At 37.6% G+C, this 20,548-nt stretch overlaps 1 protein-coding gene across 6 annotated transcripts in view; it reads left to right on the top strand.

The window, feature by feature from the left end:
• The window catches only part of glra1 (glycine receptor alpha 1), a 124,165-nt gene that overhangs the window by 79,660 nt on the left and 23,957 nt on the right, over nt 1-20,548 (top strand). For all 6 annotated transcript variants that reach the window (XM_023328853.1, XM_023328852.1, XM_023328851.1 and 3 more), the window contains 4 exons: nt 4,980-5,203; nt 10,416-10,498; nt 11,677-11,814; nt 18,779-18,993. In XM_023328853.1, the coding sequence (XP_023184621.1) occupies nt 4,980-5,203; nt 10,416-10,498; nt 11,677-11,814; nt 18,779-18,993 (660 nt within the window). The remainder of the gene's footprint in view (nt 1-4,979; nt 5,204-10,415; nt 10,499-11,676; nt 11,815-18,778; nt 18,994-20,548) is intronic.

Genomic DNA, 20,548 nt, shown 5'->3' with positions numbered 1-20,548 from the left:
AGTATATGGAAATAAATGTTTTTATATGTTACTTATATCTATATTTTCTTATTTAAATCTTTACAGATTTGTATTTGCTATTATTAATTGATAAAAAATAAAACAAAAAAATTAAATATCTGTATTCAAACGATTATAAAACTTTAAGCAAAAATATTAGCTATATTATGTTTTCTTTTCTTGTATATCTGCAAAAACAAGAACATTTTATATGTTTTTTTAGAGACTATTAAAATATCTTAACATGAAAAACACCTAAATCTGCAAATAATCTACAAACTATAAATCATACAATTAAATTAATTAAATCATGAACTTGGATAATGGTAGCTTTGTTGTCACAAACATTAAACCCAAACTGATGATTTCATTAAGAGATTATTACCTTCAGGTCAGTCTAGGTTAACTGTGTCAGTGTTTACTGAACGATCAGGATTCTCATTTATTAAAATCCCATAATGATCCAGAGAGAAGTTTGCTCTCCGGATCCCTCTGTAAATTTACTTGACATCCAACTGCGCTGCCGGCAAAATTGTGGCTCCATCTGAGGCCAAACAGTAAAAAAAGGCATATTTCTGCCTTGCTGTCGTACCTGAGCAGATGTGCTACCATAATGTGCGAAGCTCCATATCCTCCTCTTCCTACCTGAGCAGACTCCAAGAAGCCGGCAGGATGTTATGACAGGCATGGAATTAGAATATGGCTGCAGATTTTTCTGCAGTTGTTGTTGTTGTCAAAGGAAGTACACGGAAAAGAAGAAGAGGAGGATTGTAGTCCTTCATGCATGGTTTACTGCCTGAGTTTAATGCAAGCTGAAATGAGTTTGGTATTGTGTAAGTACAGCAATTCCTCTGCTAATGGCTTCGCAGCAGCATTCCAATGGGGGATAATTTTACTATGTATTTTAACAGTCCAATGGCCTTATGTCACATCCTTAGATGGACGGGTTTAATACAGATCTGCCTCAGTGTCAATAACATTTTTAATAACCCGATTACTCAAATGAGTCATCAGCTCTGACTAAAGCCAAACTCCAGCATGAAATCAGCCATTTTTCACTAATATTACCTTCCCCTCATTAGAATGCCAAATTACTTTTTGCTCATTTGAATTTTGGAGTGGAGTGCCATTCGTTTCCTGACTTCTAGCCAACGTGTTTACTGTTCATCCATCTGCAGCCATGACAGGCCTCTGATCTATGAGGCTCCATACAGAGCCGAACATGTGCAATGTGTTGACCAGCGGGTGAGAATAGAGATTTCATTGTATGGAAAAGTACAGCAGCATACCTTTCCAGCATAGACTTGATACAGTTATTTTCTGAAAAATAATGCAGGTCGGATCTGCAAATTTAGTCACTTAGTCACTGATGCTGCCAAAGCTGCTCTATCGAGCTGAAAAGTTACTATTTCTGTGTATTTCAAGTGTACTAATATATTTGCACTAGAAACGTGACAAAAAATACTTAGCAAGATTCTGTGATTTACCATATGTGGTATTACTTCCCTTCTTCTTTTTGTTGACCGAACACATACAGTGACATTCCAATAAAACATACAAAATTTTGTGGTTGTAACATAACAAAATGTGAAAAAGTTCAAAAACTATGAATTCTGTAGCAAGGTTCTGTGTTTTTCTAGTTTCTTTGAAGACTAAGAATATTTTTTGACTCTATTGCTGCCATTTCTACCTAGCTATTTTTTCCTGAGCTGAAATCAAACTGCAGGCATCTTAGTGACTGATGACGCTGAAATAAGCCCAGAGCTCTCCTTCGTTCTTCCCTCCATCAGCACACACTCCTCATCTCTGCAGTGTCTTAGGTTATTTGCCACTTTCTCAAGCAGAAAAAAGGTGACTCATTCAGAAAAGGTCGAGCTCATTTGTTTCATGTGAGATATTTGGTGTAATAAACAGTGATAAACAGAGAAGGAGCCTGGCCGAGGCTGTTGCGGCGCACACATGTTCAGCTCAGCGGCTGATTGCTTCTTGAAATGCCACCTGCTGGGGCTGCTGGCGTGGCCGTACCTAGTCGCTGCGATGGCTTTTTTCTGCTACGCCACACAGCTTAATGACAGCCCAAGCAGCCAGGCTCCATATTCGGAGAATAATTGACAATTAGAGAGATCGAGGGGCAAACTGAATGCCAATTCCACACAGAAGAGACCTGGACTCTTATTGTGAAACAGAGAATGAAGAATGGAGGGTTATACAATAAAGCTCTGAGGGAACCACAGTTAATATGCTATAGCTGGATCGACTGCCCTGCACACATACAAAACAAAGAGACAAAGAAAGGAAATAAAATGCAAACTAAAAACCTTTACCGTATGTCTTCTGAAGCAGCAGCCGAAGTGATCTCATAAAGGATAAAGAGGTGCTTTACTGCAGACATTATAAACGTCCGATCCTATTCCAGCTCTGGTTCTAAGCCTCCAAACAAATCTTTAATCGAATGTTGGAGTAATAAAAAATAACATGCAGTAACAGCTGGTGCATTGATCAAAGGCCTAATGCAGTTAAAATTTCTGCATGCAGGAAAATGTAAAAATCGATCCATTCAGAGGGGAAAGTCAAACATTTCTCTCCCTCCACCACAGGTCCTCTGGATGATCCAGAGGCCTTTCCAGAACAGAGCCGCTTGTTTGTCCTGGGATTCTCCAGAATAAACGTCTCTGTCACTTCACAGTCTGGAGCTCTAAATAGTTTAATATCATTTAGATCCTTGTAATCGAGGGAACTAGAACAAATGTATCTCAATTTGCAAAAAGCTAACCATTACAAAGTGGCTAAAGGAAATGTGTACTTTTAATGCATTGTGGTCATTACATAGTGGACAATCCTATATTATTTGACTCCACTGGGCCACTCGGCATACTGCCACCTAAAGGATGGGGGTGCAAGTTCAACTGAAAATTCTGAGCACTTCAAGATGATCTTGACAGACTTTTTATAGTTTGATGTCCTCAAAAAACATCAAACATGTTTTTAACATCAGTTAAAAACTAAGAAAAACTCTAAGTGTTAAAATGTTGAAACACTGCTTTAATGTTGGGAATAAAGTAAAATTAAAATGGACATCATGCAACCTCAACAGTATGCTATTTTTCTTGAACATACTTCAATAATGGCAAATGTTTCTGATGTAAAATATATTTATTAGACTAATTTTCAAGTTTTTCTGTTAAAAACATTTTTGCAGTTTCTTTATATTTATAGATCGGAAGTGCAGCAAATGTTATAGGATACTGGCAGCTAGTTGTAAAATTAGGTACATATACTGTAGCTTGTGTAAAAACGTTATTGTTTCCTCATTGTGATATTTTAAACTGATCCTCATCCTCATCAATTTTTAAGTTCTTTCAGACTTTTTCTTTGGACTCTGGCTGCTTTCTGCTAATTTTCAGTGCAGTACCTTTATAATCTACTGACCAAGACCCCTTTGTAAGATTACAGAAAGTTCAGACTGCTCAGAACAAAAGTGTACAAAGTTTTTGCATGACAAAAAAAAATGTGTGCAAGCTGAAATAGCCGGAGGTGCTTTCATCCATAATTCCTAACTTTCAAAGTTGACTCCTTCAGTAACATAAACATGTATCATCTTATCTAAAACTTTGCTTGACATACATCGCCCTACCATAGAAGAAACCAGCCTCTTTTTCTGATTCATCTAACCCTCGACTTTTTGTCACAGTCTATCTCCCTGTCTGTGTTTGGAAGACTAAAGAAGCAGCAGCTCTGTGACCTTCAACTGCCAGGACTCACATCCATCTGCTTGTCTGCTGTGTATGCCTCTATTTCTGTCAGGAACCTTATTTTTGGTTCAGCCTCCCGTAACTGCTTTCTAACCAAAGCAGAGATGCACAACTTCTGTTGTTGTTTCATCAATTAAGATCAAGAAGGAAGCAGAAGGGAAATAAGCTTATAAAATGGCCATGTGATGATGTATTTTATTGGGAAACTATTCCTGTTGCAGCCCAAAGTGATACACCTCCGTGATCAGTGAAATATCAAACATATATGGATGAACACCCATGAGTGCCTTCTCATCCAGGCGTGAAATCCTGTCCATCACTCTGTCGCTCCAACGTTTGGTTTCTGTCGATGCCGTATTCCATGTGGAGCTGTGGCATCTTGAGTCAGCAGTGCAATGACCTATAAGAAACTGTTTTTCCCCTCCTTTTCTCTTGTTGTCTCCTGTTCTGGTTTTATAGAGAACATCTCCCTGTGGACGCATTTACAATCTTCTTTTCAAGGGTGTATGCTTTGTAACTTTTGTGGCTTTGGCATAATTAAATTTTTCTGCCAAATCAATTTCTTCTGAGAATGTTGCTCTTGTAGCAGAGGGGAGGATATCATGTTGTGTTATTCATGCTCATTTTGTCTTTCTTTCATCTGATACTTTTCTTGCATCCTCACAGATATTGTTTTCTAGATCCTTCTTTTAAATGCAGCAACTTCACAAATATCACAAGATAAATCACTACATACTTCCAAAATTAATTCCAACTATGCTTTAGATGTGAATAAGTTACTACAGGTAGTTTTGCTAAGAAATAGCTCATGCAAATAATGAATAAAATTACATTTTATGTAAACTGAAAAAACAGCATTTGACAGAATAGCTGTTTTTCCAGTTTAAGATAAACAACACAAACCAGAGCTCAGATTAACTCAAGGTGGAAGGATCAACATTTCAGGATTAGAACCATTATCAGAGCAAAGTGGATAATGTTGTAGCCCTACAGCAAGAACGTACTGCCTTCAAATCTAATTTGCACATTCTTCACGTTTTGCTGCCAGTTTTGTCAGGGTACTCCAGTCCTTGAAGATCCACAAACATGAGCAGTTATTTTAAATTGTCCTTGGGTGTGGATGTCACATCGGTTTTTCATAAATTACAGCTTTTCTTACCCATAAACCAGTTTTTCCTCCCTCTCTTTAACCATTTGATGTCCATTATCTTTTCCTTTTGCTTGCAGGACTACAGAGTGAACATTTTCCTGAGGCAGCAGTGGAATGACCCCAGGCTGGCTTACAGCGAGTATCCTGACGACTCGCTGGATCTCGACCCCTCCATGTTGGACTCCATCTGGAAACCTGACTTGTTCTTTGCCAATGAGAAGGGGGCCAACTTTCACGAGGTCACTACAGACAACAAGCTCCTACGCATCTCTAAAAATGGCAACGTGCTCTACAGCATACGGTCAGTGGAGGACGTATCTGGTGCTTCGGACGATAAATCCCAACCTTTTATTTATGTCATGGTTTTTTATTAGGATTTTAACCCTGCAGAGGGAGCGAATGTCATGCAAGGCATGACTGTTCGCCTGTTCCCAGCGATTTTAATTGTAAAAACTTTGCACGGTTTGCTATTATTGTTATCTGCTACGACATGCTGGGTGAAAGAACTGGGAGCCGCTGGAAAAAATAAAACAAAGCTGGTATGGTAGGAAAACCGAACCGTTCCTGAGGTGTAAAAATGCATACCCCCCAATACCTAGGAGGCGCTATTGTGATGGACAATGTGTTTTTGCGAATAACTCCTAGACCATAAAGTTGTCGGTCAAAAACTTTACATCAGCTTAATCGCTGTATGAATACTTTGAATACTTTGGTATATTGTGTCAAAAACACTACCTACTTTAGATTATTCCTCATACATTATAAGCTGGATTAGTGTGAAACCTGGTACATCACACCTGTTACAACACAGTATAGAAAAAAATAAAATGTTTTGATAATTGAGCAAATGATGGAACAGCAAACATCTTAACACTGACTACCACAAAAGTTAATTTTGGCAGTGAGGTCATGTTTGCCTTAACGACAGCAAACATGACATTTAAAGAAGGTGCTTTTCATTCTTAACAGTTTTATAAATTCTTAACGAGATGGTCCTTGAACAGCGGAGACATAATACAGTTTTAACATAAAATAGCAATATTGTACCTTATGCGAATTTTAGCATTGTATTGACATATTAATAAGCTTTAATCTGATAGAAAAATGTTTCCCTCTTAAAAATGTTTCATTTTAGCATTTGGAGCAAAATGATAAAGTCTTTGCCACATTTCAATTGATTTGACCAAGACTGAAAAACTCCAAGCGTAACCAATAAAACTGAAGTTATGACTTGAGCAGATAGTTTTATATTTTCTGACAAACAAGCTAATAAATAGAGAAACCCACTGCTACAGAACCGAGGGCACCCTGCCCTGTCCAAAATGGCGTACAAAGCTAGCAGCCCAATTCCATTCTTTGCATTTTTGGTTTCATATTCCTCCACAGGCTTGATTCTTCCATAATGCTTATCGCATTGTGGGACTGTTTTATGCTGGGCCGAGGACATTTCCAGTCTGTAATTATCTGCAGAACTCATAAATGAAATTATATCAGGTCATAAAAGGCATTAAGCTGCACTCTGGGACTTATGTGTTTCTCTGCGGCAATATCTAATAGACTGCTGATGGTGAAATATTTCTCCATCATATTTTCAAGGTTACCTTGGTCTTATTTTTGTTTATTCTTTCGCTCTTATTCATTATTTCAGAATCTCCGACAGTCAAACTGTAGCATGTATCTCACAGCTTAAACTACTCAAAATCAGGAGGCTGTTTTATGTAAACCAGAAAAAATTATATTATTTTGCCATTTGTCACACACAGCGACCAGTTTTTGTTTATTTGATCAATTATGGTTCCTGTAAAATGTATGCACTACAACCCAGTTGACATAGCAACATAACAGGATAATTTGGGGTATTCTAGATATATTTTGTGTTATAAATATCCCATTAAAAATGTAAACATCATAAAATCTGAAGTATGGGGACTGCTAATTTATAAATGCTGTTTTAAAAGCATTCTGCATTATCAATGATTCTTGAACTCTGACATGCACTCCTGAAAGATGTTTTAAATGCTAGGAATAGGAGTTACACATTTTGTTTTGAACTGGGTTCAGAAACAGGAAAACATCACAAAACACCTGATGGCGTTTTTAATTTGAATTGGAAGCTTTGATTATAAAATCTGCAGTTGTGAAAATAACAATGAAGTGCATTGCCATGCATTTGAGTATGTAACACACCACAAGAACATCTTATGTCAGTGTTAATAAGATATTTTATTTATTCCAGTTTTCTTTTTCATTTTGAGTCCTAAAGTTCAGTTTTTCACTTTTCCTGCCTGTTTTATTCCCACGTCTGCTTGTCTTTTTACTGTGGTATATTTGGATGTTAATTTTTTTTATTTAAATCCTGCAAACTTGTCAGAAAGTTTAGAATGGTTATCATACTTCTAAAAAATATATGATCAGATCTGTTGTTGTACTAGGAGGTTAAATTGGTTAAGTTTGATTGGAAACTTCTGTTTTTTAATTTTTTAAAATGAACAAGGACCATTGAGGGAGACCAAGGAATCTAATTCTCTTGTGATAATGTAATCAGGAGTGATTGAAAAAAGGTTTGATCCCCTGGGAGAGGGGGTTTTACTGGAACTTTTTTTCTTATTTGGTTCCTTCCTCTCTCCTCGTTTTCCGTGTGGCTTCCTGTCTAAGCCTCTAAGAGTTACAGCCTCCGTCAGCCAACAAACCTTTCAGCCTGTCGGTGTTTCCTCCTACTTGCTTTTACTGCAGCTGCTTGGGGCAGATGAAAAAGCGCAGCAGCAGCCGTGGTAATCTACTCAGTCCTGTTAGTATTCCAGCGGTGCCTCTGATCCGTTATCAACCTCGGCTTTCACCTTCGTGTCCAGCAGTAGCAACAGGAAGATTGGCCCTTTATAAATATCGTCAGAGCTCAGAGACATCTCGCGCTCCTCCTCGCCGCCTCTCATTTTTAAACTTGACATGGTCAGAATGAGCCTCTCTGTTGATCAGCTTCATCTTCATCAGTGACGAAGCAGCGAGGGATATTAAACCATCCCTGGGGGATGCAGGAGAACGGGGCTGATGTGAATGTTGTTTACTCTGTTTTTGATGTTTATCGCTCCACAGAAGTCGGCGTTGACGCCGCTTTCTGTGTTGAGATGAAAGTGAACCCTCTGAGATTGGATGACCAGGTTTAGATGCAGCCGCTGAGCTGATATGTTGTTCAATTTGTGCAAGTCGAGAGCTATATCAGAAGAGAAAATTTACGATTTTTCAGGTGTATGACTTCTGAGATCAAATGGATCATCTATTTTGGACTAAAACGCCCCCGAATTTACACAATATTTTCTCAAAAAGCAGACGGTGATGTAGAAAAGAAAACACAACCTCCTCAGGCCTGCTTTGGTTATTCCATTCCAGATATTTCCATCGTTACACGCGGAAAACCAATCTGAGGCGTGCCGTGAAAATAAAGTAACATAAATGTGCATTTTTCCTGACTGTCTGTCAGCTGTTTGCCTTCAGCTTAACTTGTGCAAAAATGTAATTTTTTTCCCCATGACAAACTGACCTCTTCCAGAGAAAGCAGAAAGTTATTTTCCACGTAAAAACCTGCCCAACCGGCCACCTCTCTTACTCCACCTGCTGACTCTGTACAGGTGTTCTAACAGCTGTTCTAACTTTTTGTGATACCCATGAATTCGTCCTATCTTGCGGTAATGCGCATGCACACATCGATGCTATGTAACATACTGCTTAGTCAAACATGACTCTAGCAGTTTTGGAAGTGTAGACTTACACTGACAAACTTAGCTATCTATCCGTGCTGTGGTAGGAAAAACTGACAAGATAGCATTGACAGTCAGAACACCCCAGTCCTCTCTCAAACTTAAGAAGGAATAAAACTGAGACCAATTAAAGTTAAAGTCTAAACACTGAGTTATTCTACCATTTGTTTTGAAAATCCCTCTCATCAAGGCAAACATAACTAATTTACTTGACAATAATGTGTATTTATGTAATTATTGATTATATGATTATTGATTAGAGGTGTACATTGTTAGTTTTATTAACTGTGCTTCTTTAGATGCAAACAAGGCCAACTTCTGCATAAAAACATGAATAAATCCATGTCAACACGTCTACTTTCCAACAGTTTTGATGGTAACACTGAGAGGACCCACACAATCAGAGATCCATCGGCTTACCAGCAGTTGCAGACTAAAACAAGGACACATATTCCGTTGACATTAGGTGTTTATGTGTTATAAGCAGATAGGAAACCACTAATATGAATGTCTTTTGGAGAAAGTGGGACATCTGCGCTGGCTACATCATGTGAGCAAAGCATACTCAGCATCCTGTCAAGGATTTGTAAGGATGTGCAGACGCGGCAGAGTTTATCTGGTACATCAGCCGGACGGGATGGGAATGTTGTCGCAGCGGGTGTCCGGTCGGAGAGAAACAGAAGGACTAGAAAACGAGGCGTCAACTCAGCTTCTCCTAATTGTCATGATGGCTAAATCTCTGCAGACACAAAAGTGGACCTGGAGTGTATTTTTTTCTTAGCTAAATTTTCTCTTATGTAGAACAAAGTTTAAATTTGGGTTTGAAATGGATCAAAATGAGTTATTTCTTAATCTTTGGGTATAATTAAATAATAAAGAACTTTTGTTTCCCAATTATCAAGTACAATCTGATGTCCTTCTGTTAACTCACAAAAAATAAAGTGATTTTAACATAATTGTTATATACCAATATTATATTTTATATATTTTTTTGTTTTACTTACTTGTTACAGATGATCTTTTTTAATCTTTTCCAGAACCTCCTGTTCACATTCTTGTCCACAAGACTTAATGAATTCAATTTAAAAAGTTTACTTTGTGTAACCTAAAAAGAGTTACAACTTCCTATTTCAGCTTAAAGATTTTCCCAAGTTAATTTATGAATCCTAAAAATTGCATTAGGGAACAACCAGGTTGCTTTTGAAAACTTTAGAAATAAGTTATTTTCTGAGATTTTTCCACAACTTACATGTTTTTTTCTGGGCTTCTTTTAAAGATATAGCTTATTTCTATACAGTTAAGTTCTGTAAAAGTAACCTGTAAAACTATCAGAACTTAGGATTTTTAGTCATGAAACTACATAAACCCAATATTTCACATCAGTGCAAGCCGGTATTAGATTGTATGTTGCCACAAATATCCATAAGTCTATTTTTGTTGTTGTTTTCACAGCTGGGCATAATCCATTTTACTGAATGTAATTAAATTATTTACATACTTATGAAAATAAGTATGTATTATGTATACCCACCAGCAATTATAATGTTAATTTTTCCACATTATTTCATTTCTATTAATCCCTCTAATTGTTTTTTAAACTAAGCTCTGTGTAATTGCTCCCAAAATATCTGCAAAAAAAAGAAACAATGACTTTTTGTCTTAAATTATTGTGCTGGTATTTTTCTGAAAGGATGAGGAAAACAGCTAATTCTTCAGATAATTTGTCTCACTTAAGCTGTATGTGGTTGTTTCTGTGTGCAGAATAACTCTGGTCCTTGCCTGTCCGATGGATCTGAAGAACTTCCCCATGGACGTCCAGACCTGCATCATGCAGCTAGAGAGCTGTGAGTTCACACCCAGTGAAGCAAACGGATCAGTCAATCAATCACTGCGGTGACAGGTTGAGAGAAGTGGTGAGGATTTCTCTGCAGCCTCTCCCTTCTCCAAACAGGCTGAGGAATATCAGAGAAAGTACAAAGAGAGGCTGTCAGTATATCTCTGAGAGCTCAGTGAATGTACACTAATCAGCCATAACATGGAATCGGAGTCTGCAGCCAAAACCTCCCCCAGCACTCCTTTCTCTCAGGGACACATCTAAAATTTCCTGACAGATAATCAAAAGGCTGCATAGTAGGAATGATCCAATTTGAGCAGAATTTAAACCACCTGAAGACCAATGCTCAACCTTGGTAGGGAAATATTAGTTTGTGATGTCGAACCCTGTTGCTCTTATAGGGGACCTATTAAGCAAAAATGCCATTTTGCATATTTTTGTACATCCATTTGGGTCTCAACTACTTCTAAAAACAGCCAAACCATTTTTTTTTTAAAAACAGCAAGCAATTTTTTGGTGTTTGGAAAATGAAGCGTTTCAAAAAACACCCGATTGTAAAGACAAAATGAACATACGCTAATAACCCAAGCAAAGCTCCAGGACATTTGGTCAGCTGCTGGACAGGACAAGTATTGCTTGTTGACTTACCATTTAGCAACCATTTGTTACATTCTTGTTGTTTGTGCAGGAGGCTCGATTTCTGACTTTGAAAAATGTTCAGTTTTTATAATTGAAAATGTTTGCAACGATTTTCACATGTGAGTGTAAACATCAAGTTGGGGGAGCGTGGTCAGCAGCAGCTTATTTGAACTTAAAGTGACAAGAGGCTCTAAAACAGCTCAATCTGAAAAGAGCTTAAAATAAGCAGAACTGAGTCGACTAACATCTCATTATCTAGAATGATTTCATGCAAAAAATGTCATCAACATAGTGCTATCCTAACCTGTTCAAGGAAGGATAATATGTCACCTTTAAACTCTCCTTCTTCAGACTGAGTTGGACACTTGGTAAAAAGGTGTGAAGTGTCCCATAGCAAAGAAAACATGATTTTATTGTTTATATTGATCATGACTACATTAGGTAAGCCTCTCTGTGGCTCAGCAAGGTGCAGAAACAACATCATCCTCCTCTTTCTAAAATAAAATACCAAATGGTGCAGACATTCTGACCCACTGCTCTCTTCTCCAGTCGGGTACACTATGAATGACCTGATCTTCGAGTGGGACGAGAAGGGAGCCGTGCAGGTGGCCGACGGTCTGACGCTACCTCAGTTTATACTCAAAGAGGAGAAAGATCTGCGCTACTGCACCAAGCACTACAACACAGGTGAGTGGGGCACAAAACTACTGACGGTTCTGTTTAAATATCTCCATCCTCCTCTTTTCCTTTATGAAATACACAAATGTGTTGGAATTGATCTTTTTATTATTATTTTTTTATCTCAAATTGGGGAAATTTATGGAGAAAACGTGTAAAATAAATTACAAAATAAAAATGTAATGATGATATGGATTTAAAAAGGAATAAGCAAAGAGAAAAGAAAAATAAAAGAACCTACATTTTAAATTTTCTCAACAAAAAAGTGCAGTGAAATTCTGCAACGGAGATAAATAAAAGGAGTATGGAGTCGGTGATGGTGACAGACTGGGGGCTGCCGCCACGCTCTGTTTCTCTCTCCACGAGATGTGTAGCTGAAAACCATCTGTCCTGTCCAGCCCACGACACGCCGGAGAAAATCCAACAGATTCACAGATAAATAGATAAATATGCTTTAAAGCTGGCAGCCGAACAAAGACAAAACAAAGAGCTCATTGGTCAGGCCTGTTCAGGAACGAAGCTCAGAGGGGACAGTCATTGGTTCACTTCTCATCACACTGAACTGTTTAATTTAATGCATTTTGAATATCCCGAAAAAACAAGAAATGTACACACAACAGAAAATATACAAATAAATCTAAAAATGTACTTTTGAATGTTTTGGTTTTCTAACAGCAGACAGTACTGTAGTGTTTCTGGGTTAATTTTTGTATTTATTTTGTTTGAAAAACACCCATAAATCCATGAAAGATATTGAGAAAAGATTTCAGAAATTCCAAGAAGAAAAATGTAAATAGACAATGGCTGACTTAAAACTTAAATTTCCATCTTGAATGCATTAGATGCAAGCAGAACCACCTGTTGAGGCGCATCTTAATAGATTAGACAAGTTAACAAATTTTTGTGATTCAGTTCTAAAAGTGAAACTAATTTATTATGCAATACAAATATTCTATTCAAATATTCCTGTTAATTTTGATGGTAACAACCTACAGTCAATGAAAACAAACTGAAGATCAATAAAAAGGAAAACGATAATTTTATACAGTCATGTTATATTATGTTACACGTTGATGGAGAAGCTTCATACTTGTCTCAGTGACACCCTCAAGTCCTTGTTTGAAAGAAGCTCTCTTGAAAAGTGAGTGGAAGGAAAAAGTCTGAGACTTGAGAGCATTGATGACCACTGAAGAATTTATGTGAGACTCACAAGGTGTGGACTGCAGCTGCAGTCAGAGTTTTTGAATTTTCTGTTTTCATTAGCTGTAAGACATAATCATCAAAGTTGACAGACATAAACGTTTGAGTTATACAACTTTCTGTGTAAGAAATTTACGTGGATTATTTGTTGGGCTGCACCTGCAGGTAGTTGTTTTAATGTCTCCTTCACAACATTAAGTTTACAAATGTTTCTGGCATTCTTGATTTTTTTTGTCCCCCTAAAGACAGTTTTATGCACAGCCGCAAGGGTAAATAGTGAGCTTTTGGTTAATATTTTGTAGTGTTTTCCTTCAATACAACAGTGACTCGATAAAGTATATACAGAGCAGAGGGCAGAAAGAGCGAGCTCATTAGTAGAAGGTTGGTCGGTAGCACATTTATCAAGTATTATGTTGACATGAGCTGTTTGCTCTTACTGGAACAGAGCAGAGTCTGATTTTTTTGTGTACCTGAAACCGTTCCTCTGTTTCCTTTCACTACTTCACCAACATCAATTCCTCCAAAACTGTTTACCCCCCTTTTTCTGCTCTTCTGCATCCTTTGCATCTCATCCCAGGCCTGCTCCTCAGTGGCCGTTCACTGTGTGTGACGATATGTTTGTGTGAGTTAGTGTCCAGGGTTGAGTGTGCACTCAGCTCACTGCTTCCTAATCAAGCATTAAGAGGGAATTAAGGTGTCGTTTTCCTCAGATTTATTAGCTGCAGTCTGTTGTGACTGAGAAAGAGGGAGTCTTTTCCTCATATCCATTTTTCTCCTTCAAGCTGCCACTGACTGTTTCCTTTTCATTTCTTTCCATTCCCTCACTCACCTCCCATAACATCTCCCCCATTATTCCCAACAAACACACATATAGAAATCCCTGTTAGAAATACTAATTACGGTTTCTGCTGCATTGCAGGGGGCTTTTGTTCTGTGCCTGACAATATGTTTAGGGTGTGAAAAAAGTTGTTAACACCTAAACAGATCAGAGACATAATCCATTTTCTTGTGCATCACTTCTATTTCCTTTGACATCCTCTTGAGCTGAAGTACAAATTACATAAACAACATGTTTTCCTGTAAGGTGTTTCTGAAACAAATCATATTGTGCTGCTTTTGCACAAGCTGACAAGATTTAGGGTGGTTTAGAGGCGTAAAAAAGTGAATGATTGAAGAAGGCTTTTGTATACAGCCTGAGTTGTTTTGAGTAATCAACTCTACTCCTTCTCTTTTTCATTAGATGCATACAAAGTAATTTCTCTCTACAACTCTTAAAGAGAGCCTTCGGTTTCTAGTCTGACAGAACTCAGAGCAAATCGAGTTTGGTAGGCTGGACTTCAGCTGCTCAGCTTATGGCTTCCCACACGTTTAGCTCAACCAGGTTATTATGAAACGACATATAAAGTGACGCGTTTAATATATTTCTGGTAAACACGTTGCAGTTTTTCTATTTTGCATCTCCTTAAAGCCAGGAATTCGATTTTAGTTAATTAGGATTTTAATTGATTGTACTAAAATTTCTCTATTTTTCTTTATTTAATTTTAATATATTTTGTCTTTGTGTCTTTTATATTATTTGGGTTTGAAGCATCTTGCGATTCATTTTTATTCCTAAAAAGAGGTACACTTGCCTTATTTTATCATTTGTTTTTGTTTCCAACATTACCAGTTTTTTAAAAACTATCTTATCATACAGAAAATACATAAAGTGCTTAAAAAATGAAACTATTTAGATTTTTTTTCTAGTAAACCTATTTTAAATAGTAGTTTTTATTTTAGCTTTTGATGCATTAATGGAAAAGAGAAACTCATTTTACTTTTAAACTAACCTGGACAATTTTATGAATGAAAAACAAAAACAATCAGATTTTTTCTGTTGATTAGATAGACTGCTGAGAGTCTGAGTGGATTTTAGATGTTCTTCTCATTGTGCAACAGTTTTTTTGTTGTTCTTTTGTTGTTGTTGGTTTTTTTGCAGTCTATTCTTATAAAATACTACTTTATCTCAGCAATGACTTTGAACTCATTCCAAAAAAGAAAGCAGCCCTCTACACAGTCTGTTTATACCTCTGCTGCTGTGGACGATAAATATGGTTTTTAAAATATGCACAGACATGTTCAGAGTGCAGTGTGAAGTTCAGTAGACACACACAGGCCCACCAACACTGAGATATGGGCTCAGCTGAATAATTTCAATCTTCTTATCAGATGGAAAATATGGACAGCACTTAAAAGCTCCCAAGTGTATCACAGCTATAAATCAACCTCATGAACTCTCCTCCTCCTTCCTCTTCCCTCGCTCCTTCTGCCTTTTAATGTCTCCATGCTCCTCTCATCTCTTTTCTCTCTTTGGTTTTCCCTTGAATCTTCTGCCTCTCCCTTCTTCTCCAGGCTTCAAGGGTTAACTCTTAACTGATGGGGCTACCCTCCATTGATCCTCTTTGATTAAATGGATTGTCAGCCATCTTGCTCTCTGGCTATCTTGCAGTTTATTATGGGACCCATTGCTCATTACATTACCGAGAAAGACTGAGGGACTTTAGCACTGCAACAGCACTGCAATGTAAATAAACCTGCTGCAGTGTAGGTCGATTAAAATGTCATTGCAGATTTTCTTTATGCACGTTTTTTTATCTGTGAAACTTCTATTTTCTCATAAAAAGTCTACAACTGACAGCATATGTTCAGTGATTTAAAACAAAAAGAAAAACACAATTAGGACAATTAATTTGCAGGAAACAAATTATGTTAAAGTCTGGATGAAAAATGCTATTTGAAAGCAGCATATGTTTTTAAATATCAATCGGTCAATCAAGTTTTTTTGCATAGCAAATTTCAGCAACAAGGCAGTTCCAAGTGCTTTACATCATAAACACACACACACACACCCACACGCCCGCACACACACAAAACACAAAATTGTACATCATCCTCACAAAGTCAAACCTACTGGATATGTTGGACGTATACATGTAGGAGTTATTAAGTGCAATGTATTTATGGGTAGGTAATTTAATAAGTGAACTTGTTATATTTTTGCAAGTTACTTTAAATCATAAGGTGTTATAGGTTTTACTCTTTATTTACTTTCTAACTGATGGAGTTCTTTCTGTTTTAGTTTTTTGTGTCCTCAGATTACTCAAATGAGTAATTCCCTGACACTAGAAAATGTTTTTAAAACTTTGACATATTTTTTTGCTCATCACATGAAAGTGCTAAGTGGAGAGTAGTGCCATAGTACTTTAGAGTTCCCAGCATTTTTATTTGTCTACATGATGTAGCTACTATCAACATACACCAAAATGCATCTCTAAAGCTAAGTTGATTTAATAGTTTTTAAGTCAAAATTTCTGAGTTCTAAAACAGAGAAAGTAAGAAAGAAAAATCTACTGGAACATTCCCTGAAGTCTGGATTTTAAGATCAAAGCCTAAATGTACAAAAACAACTACAATCTATAAAATCCAATATGACTGCTGGGTGTTTAAAGTGTAGTGAAGGTTAAAGACATAAAATATTTATTTGAACTGTTATTCATTTGGTTTCTGTTGGACTGGCCTCACACATATTGTACTGTGAAAAGTTAGACAACATGTATTCCTATTTCTTGAATATTTGAAATTTTAAAAAATACTTTCTCATTTCGTGCTGCTACCAGTAATTAGCATTGTCACATGGAGCAATTAAGACATCCTAGTAGATTTAATGACTTGCAACTAGACTTTGAGTTTTGGATTCCATGCCAAATTGTGTACAACATATTTTTGCGTAATAATGTTATCACTGTAAAATTGTTGCTACTTATTGTCTTAACTGATTTGTTTTAATATAACTATAGGCCAAAAAGTAACTAATTGGTCTCCTTTTTGTGGCAGTAGTTGAACTCTAGAAGAGGTTTATTGTTGATCAAATTAAATTGAATGTTTTCACACATGATGCCTTCAGAAAATCAGTTACATTCAGACATAGAGCAGTAACCTGAAAAAAAAAACTTGTGCAATGTTTTACAGCTGCTTGGGAGAATGTTTCACGTTTCTTCTGTTAGGCTTTCAGAGTTTCCTGTTTCTGTATGTGATCCCATACTGACTTCATGTCGTTTAGATCAGAACTCCTTGGGCTGCACTATCTGTTACACAAATCTTTGTTCTTTTGGTAGAGAACAGGAATCTTGACTCTGTTGGTGTATTTTGGGTCAAAACTCTGAGGCTTCTGAAGAAACAGAGGGTTTAGGAGAAGCTGAAATTCCTGACTTTGTTCGCCACGAGCTCTGAGACAACAACATGGTGCGAGCACAAGCATCAATCACATCTTTAACCCACACAGCCTCAGGCTTGGGAGTGCCTGTGGCACTCTGCAGCACAAAGACACAAAACACCTTTTGTGTTTCTACTGAAATAATACACTCATCTTATATAACCCCAGTCTAAAGGAAATATACTGCGTTATATAATTAAAGCATGCCAATACATTGGAAATAAAGGCATTCAAAATTAATTAATTTAGTCTGACTGAACTATTCAATATCAAAGGGTGAAATCATCACATAACTCACCCATATACATAAGACATGTCCTGATTTCAGTAACAGGTTGGTTTCTGACCAGTTTTTTACCAGAACATTGAGAGATTAGAATACAGTCTCTGTCAGCACATTCGTTCTGTCTCTAACTTTACTCACTAGTTTTGCTCTGAAGGTTTACAGCATCACAAAGGGAAAACTGGTGGTTTAAATTGGAGTGTGTTTATTATATTACTGGTTGTTGAAGACACTTGGAGCATGTCGAGACTTCTCAGTCACTTAAATTGTTTAAGCGACTGGGATATTCCTTAGTTTTGTCCTGATTATTACACGCTGCTCCTGTAACCTGCTCTCTGCTTGTAGATCTCAAACGATTGTAGAACCAAATGAAGACACTGCAGTAAGTAACTTTCGTCTGTGAGTGTCTGCCACAGTTAGTCTCTTAAAATGACAGGGGTGTCCATTTCTTCTGCAGAGCAGTAGTTATGAGTTATTGTAGTTCTAAAATACATGGTCTTCCACATTTGGCTAATTTAAAAAAATATGTCCACCTACTACTATGTATTCCAACAAAAATGGGATGTGCATTTCCATTACAAATGTGTGCAAAAGTTTGTCAATATTCCGCTAATGTCAAAATATCGCAATTTCCCAACTGCAGTGTTTCTTTTCAATAAGAAACACAATTAAAATGACACATGGATGAATTTCTTCAAGCCATAATTCATCCATAATTAATGATCTTCCAGCCTGTTGACTTCTTGTCCATGGTTTGTGCCAGTGGTACCATCCAGTTGATGATCATGTAACTTGTGTGATGCAACAAAAGTGTCTCCATTGCAGTTAAAACAATAAGCTAATTTTGTTACGACCAAATAAACCACCGCATCCTAACACTGACATTTTTTTTTAATTGCCATGTTTCCATTAAGCAAATTTATTTTTGAAATGTCAAATTGCACTATTATGTGGTCAATTTGAGCGCAGCTAGTGATTCCAAGTTTAATCAATGGTGCAGCCAAGTCTGCTTTTAATCTACATTTGTGGTTTTCTGTTAACTTAAAATGAAATAGGTAATTTAGGACAAACATTTTCTCTAAAATTTCAATTTGTTAAAGAAATTCTCTCCATTGGAAATTGAAAGTGTTCATACAAATCAATTATCTCCTGGCGTGCACAGCTAGAAGACTAAGATGTCTTCCAAATCTCCCAATTCTTTAAGGCTACATTTAATAATCTGTGTTCTTCTGTTTCAGGTAAATTCACCTGCATTGAGGCTCGTTTCCACCTGGAGCGTCAGATGGGTTATTACCTGATCCAGATGTACATCCCATCGCTGCTCATCGTCATCCTGTCCTGGGTCTCCTTCTGGATCAACATGGACGCAGCGCCTGCCCGCGTTGGTCTGGGAATCACCACAGTGCTGACCATGACCACGCAGAGCTCGGGCTCCAGAGCCTCTCTGCCCAAGGTGAAGAGAAATCAGATACATTTCTACACCTGTTCACTTATTGATGCATGGAGTGACATTAACTAGATCGAAAGGGGGATGACAAAAAACGCACTTGATAAGTTACAGTGAAGGGCAAAAGGAAATCATCAAATAAACAAAAACAATTTTAAAGCCCCTCGGTCTTTTCAAATGGAAGTGGAGCAAATATGAGCCTGTATGATCCAAAGGAAGCTGTAATTCAAACACACTCACTCAGAGTTTGTTTACATTTGGAGCTTTGTGCGCTCTGGAAACTGAACTAGTGAACCGTGATTCCTCTGCAGTTCAGCTGTCATAGTAATAATCACGCACCACAGCTGAGTGTACATGCAGCTCAGTCACACACTCGCAGGCAAATCAGTGTGACTGCTATCAAACACACCTACACATGACGTACTGCATCATGTCAGGCTGGAGGGAAATGGAGGTGGACGTGAAGAACATTTACAAGAAAGGTGGGCAGTTTTTTCTTTCAAGGATTTCACCAAACAGCACAGAGGCACACGGTGTTGATGTTCATCCGTCCACCTGCTGCGTTCTGCTTATCTGAGATTAGGTCACGAAGGGGACGAATCTGGGAGGGAAACTAAACAGTTGTCTCCCCAGCAACACCCTCCTGTTCCTCCTGAGAGATCTATAGATTGTCCACAAAGTTCTAAATAAATTCTTCTGGGCCCATCCACAACAGCTCTGTTTAGTCTGCTTTAATTGAACTCTAGTTTGTTTGTTTAGAAAGTCTTGTTCTTTGGAGGAGGTATGAATGCGCAATCAAGCTCTGATGTGGACAAAAAAAAGCTAACTCTGGTCCGATTAAAGTGAATTTTGGCACGGTGCAAATATATATTTGGAGGCAAGTGGACCAGAAACTGCTCTAAAAGCAAGTAGCGAACTATAGCGCAAGGTATTCTGGGTAAATAAACCAAAACAAATGTGAGATTCTAGCAAATAAAAGGCTCATGTTTTTTTGTTTTTTTTTACCAAAGACAAAAGAGAAATCCTACAACCACTAAATTTGACGCCATTCCATTTTTTTTTACATTATGTGAAAAAGGAAGTTGCGCTCACGTCTTCTTCAGAGATATTCATGATTTTCCTTCAGCTGTTCTTCATGCAGCGCCACCACAGGCGAGGGAGGGAACAGGTTTCTCAAAGGTTTTGGATCATTTGATACAGTGCAGTGTGAAAGCAAACCGCACCATCTGAAAATGTAACAATTGTTGCAGTTTTGGTCACTAGTCGAACCGAGTTTACCAAACTGTCGGGTGTAAAGACTCCCTCTGGTTCTCTTCCCAGTATGACATGCCTGGAAAACCTCCAAACAGACGAATGTCCAAAGGAATCAAATGACTCAACCTCCTTAGCTGGCTCCTTTTTGATGCAGAAAGGCAGTGGCTGTATCCCAAGATCTCAGTAAATAGACATTTGCTTTTCGGTTTAGCTCCTTCTTCATCACTGCAGACTGAAGCAATGTTCTCAATACTGTAGAAAAAGCTTCAAACAGTCCTTTCACTAAGGACCAAAGGGATGTGGAGCT

The sequence above is a fragment of the Xiphophorus maculatus genome, chromosome 23 (genome assembly GCF_002775205.1).
Source record: "Xiphophorus maculatus strain JP 163 A chromosome 23, X_maculatus-5.0-male, whole genome shotgun sequence".
Classification (NCBI taxonomy): Eukaryota; Metazoa; Chordata; class Actinopteri; order Cyprinodontiformes; family Poeciliidae; genus Xiphophorus; species Xiphophorus maculatus.
This window is presented reverse-complemented; position numbering and strand designations above follow the sequence as displayed.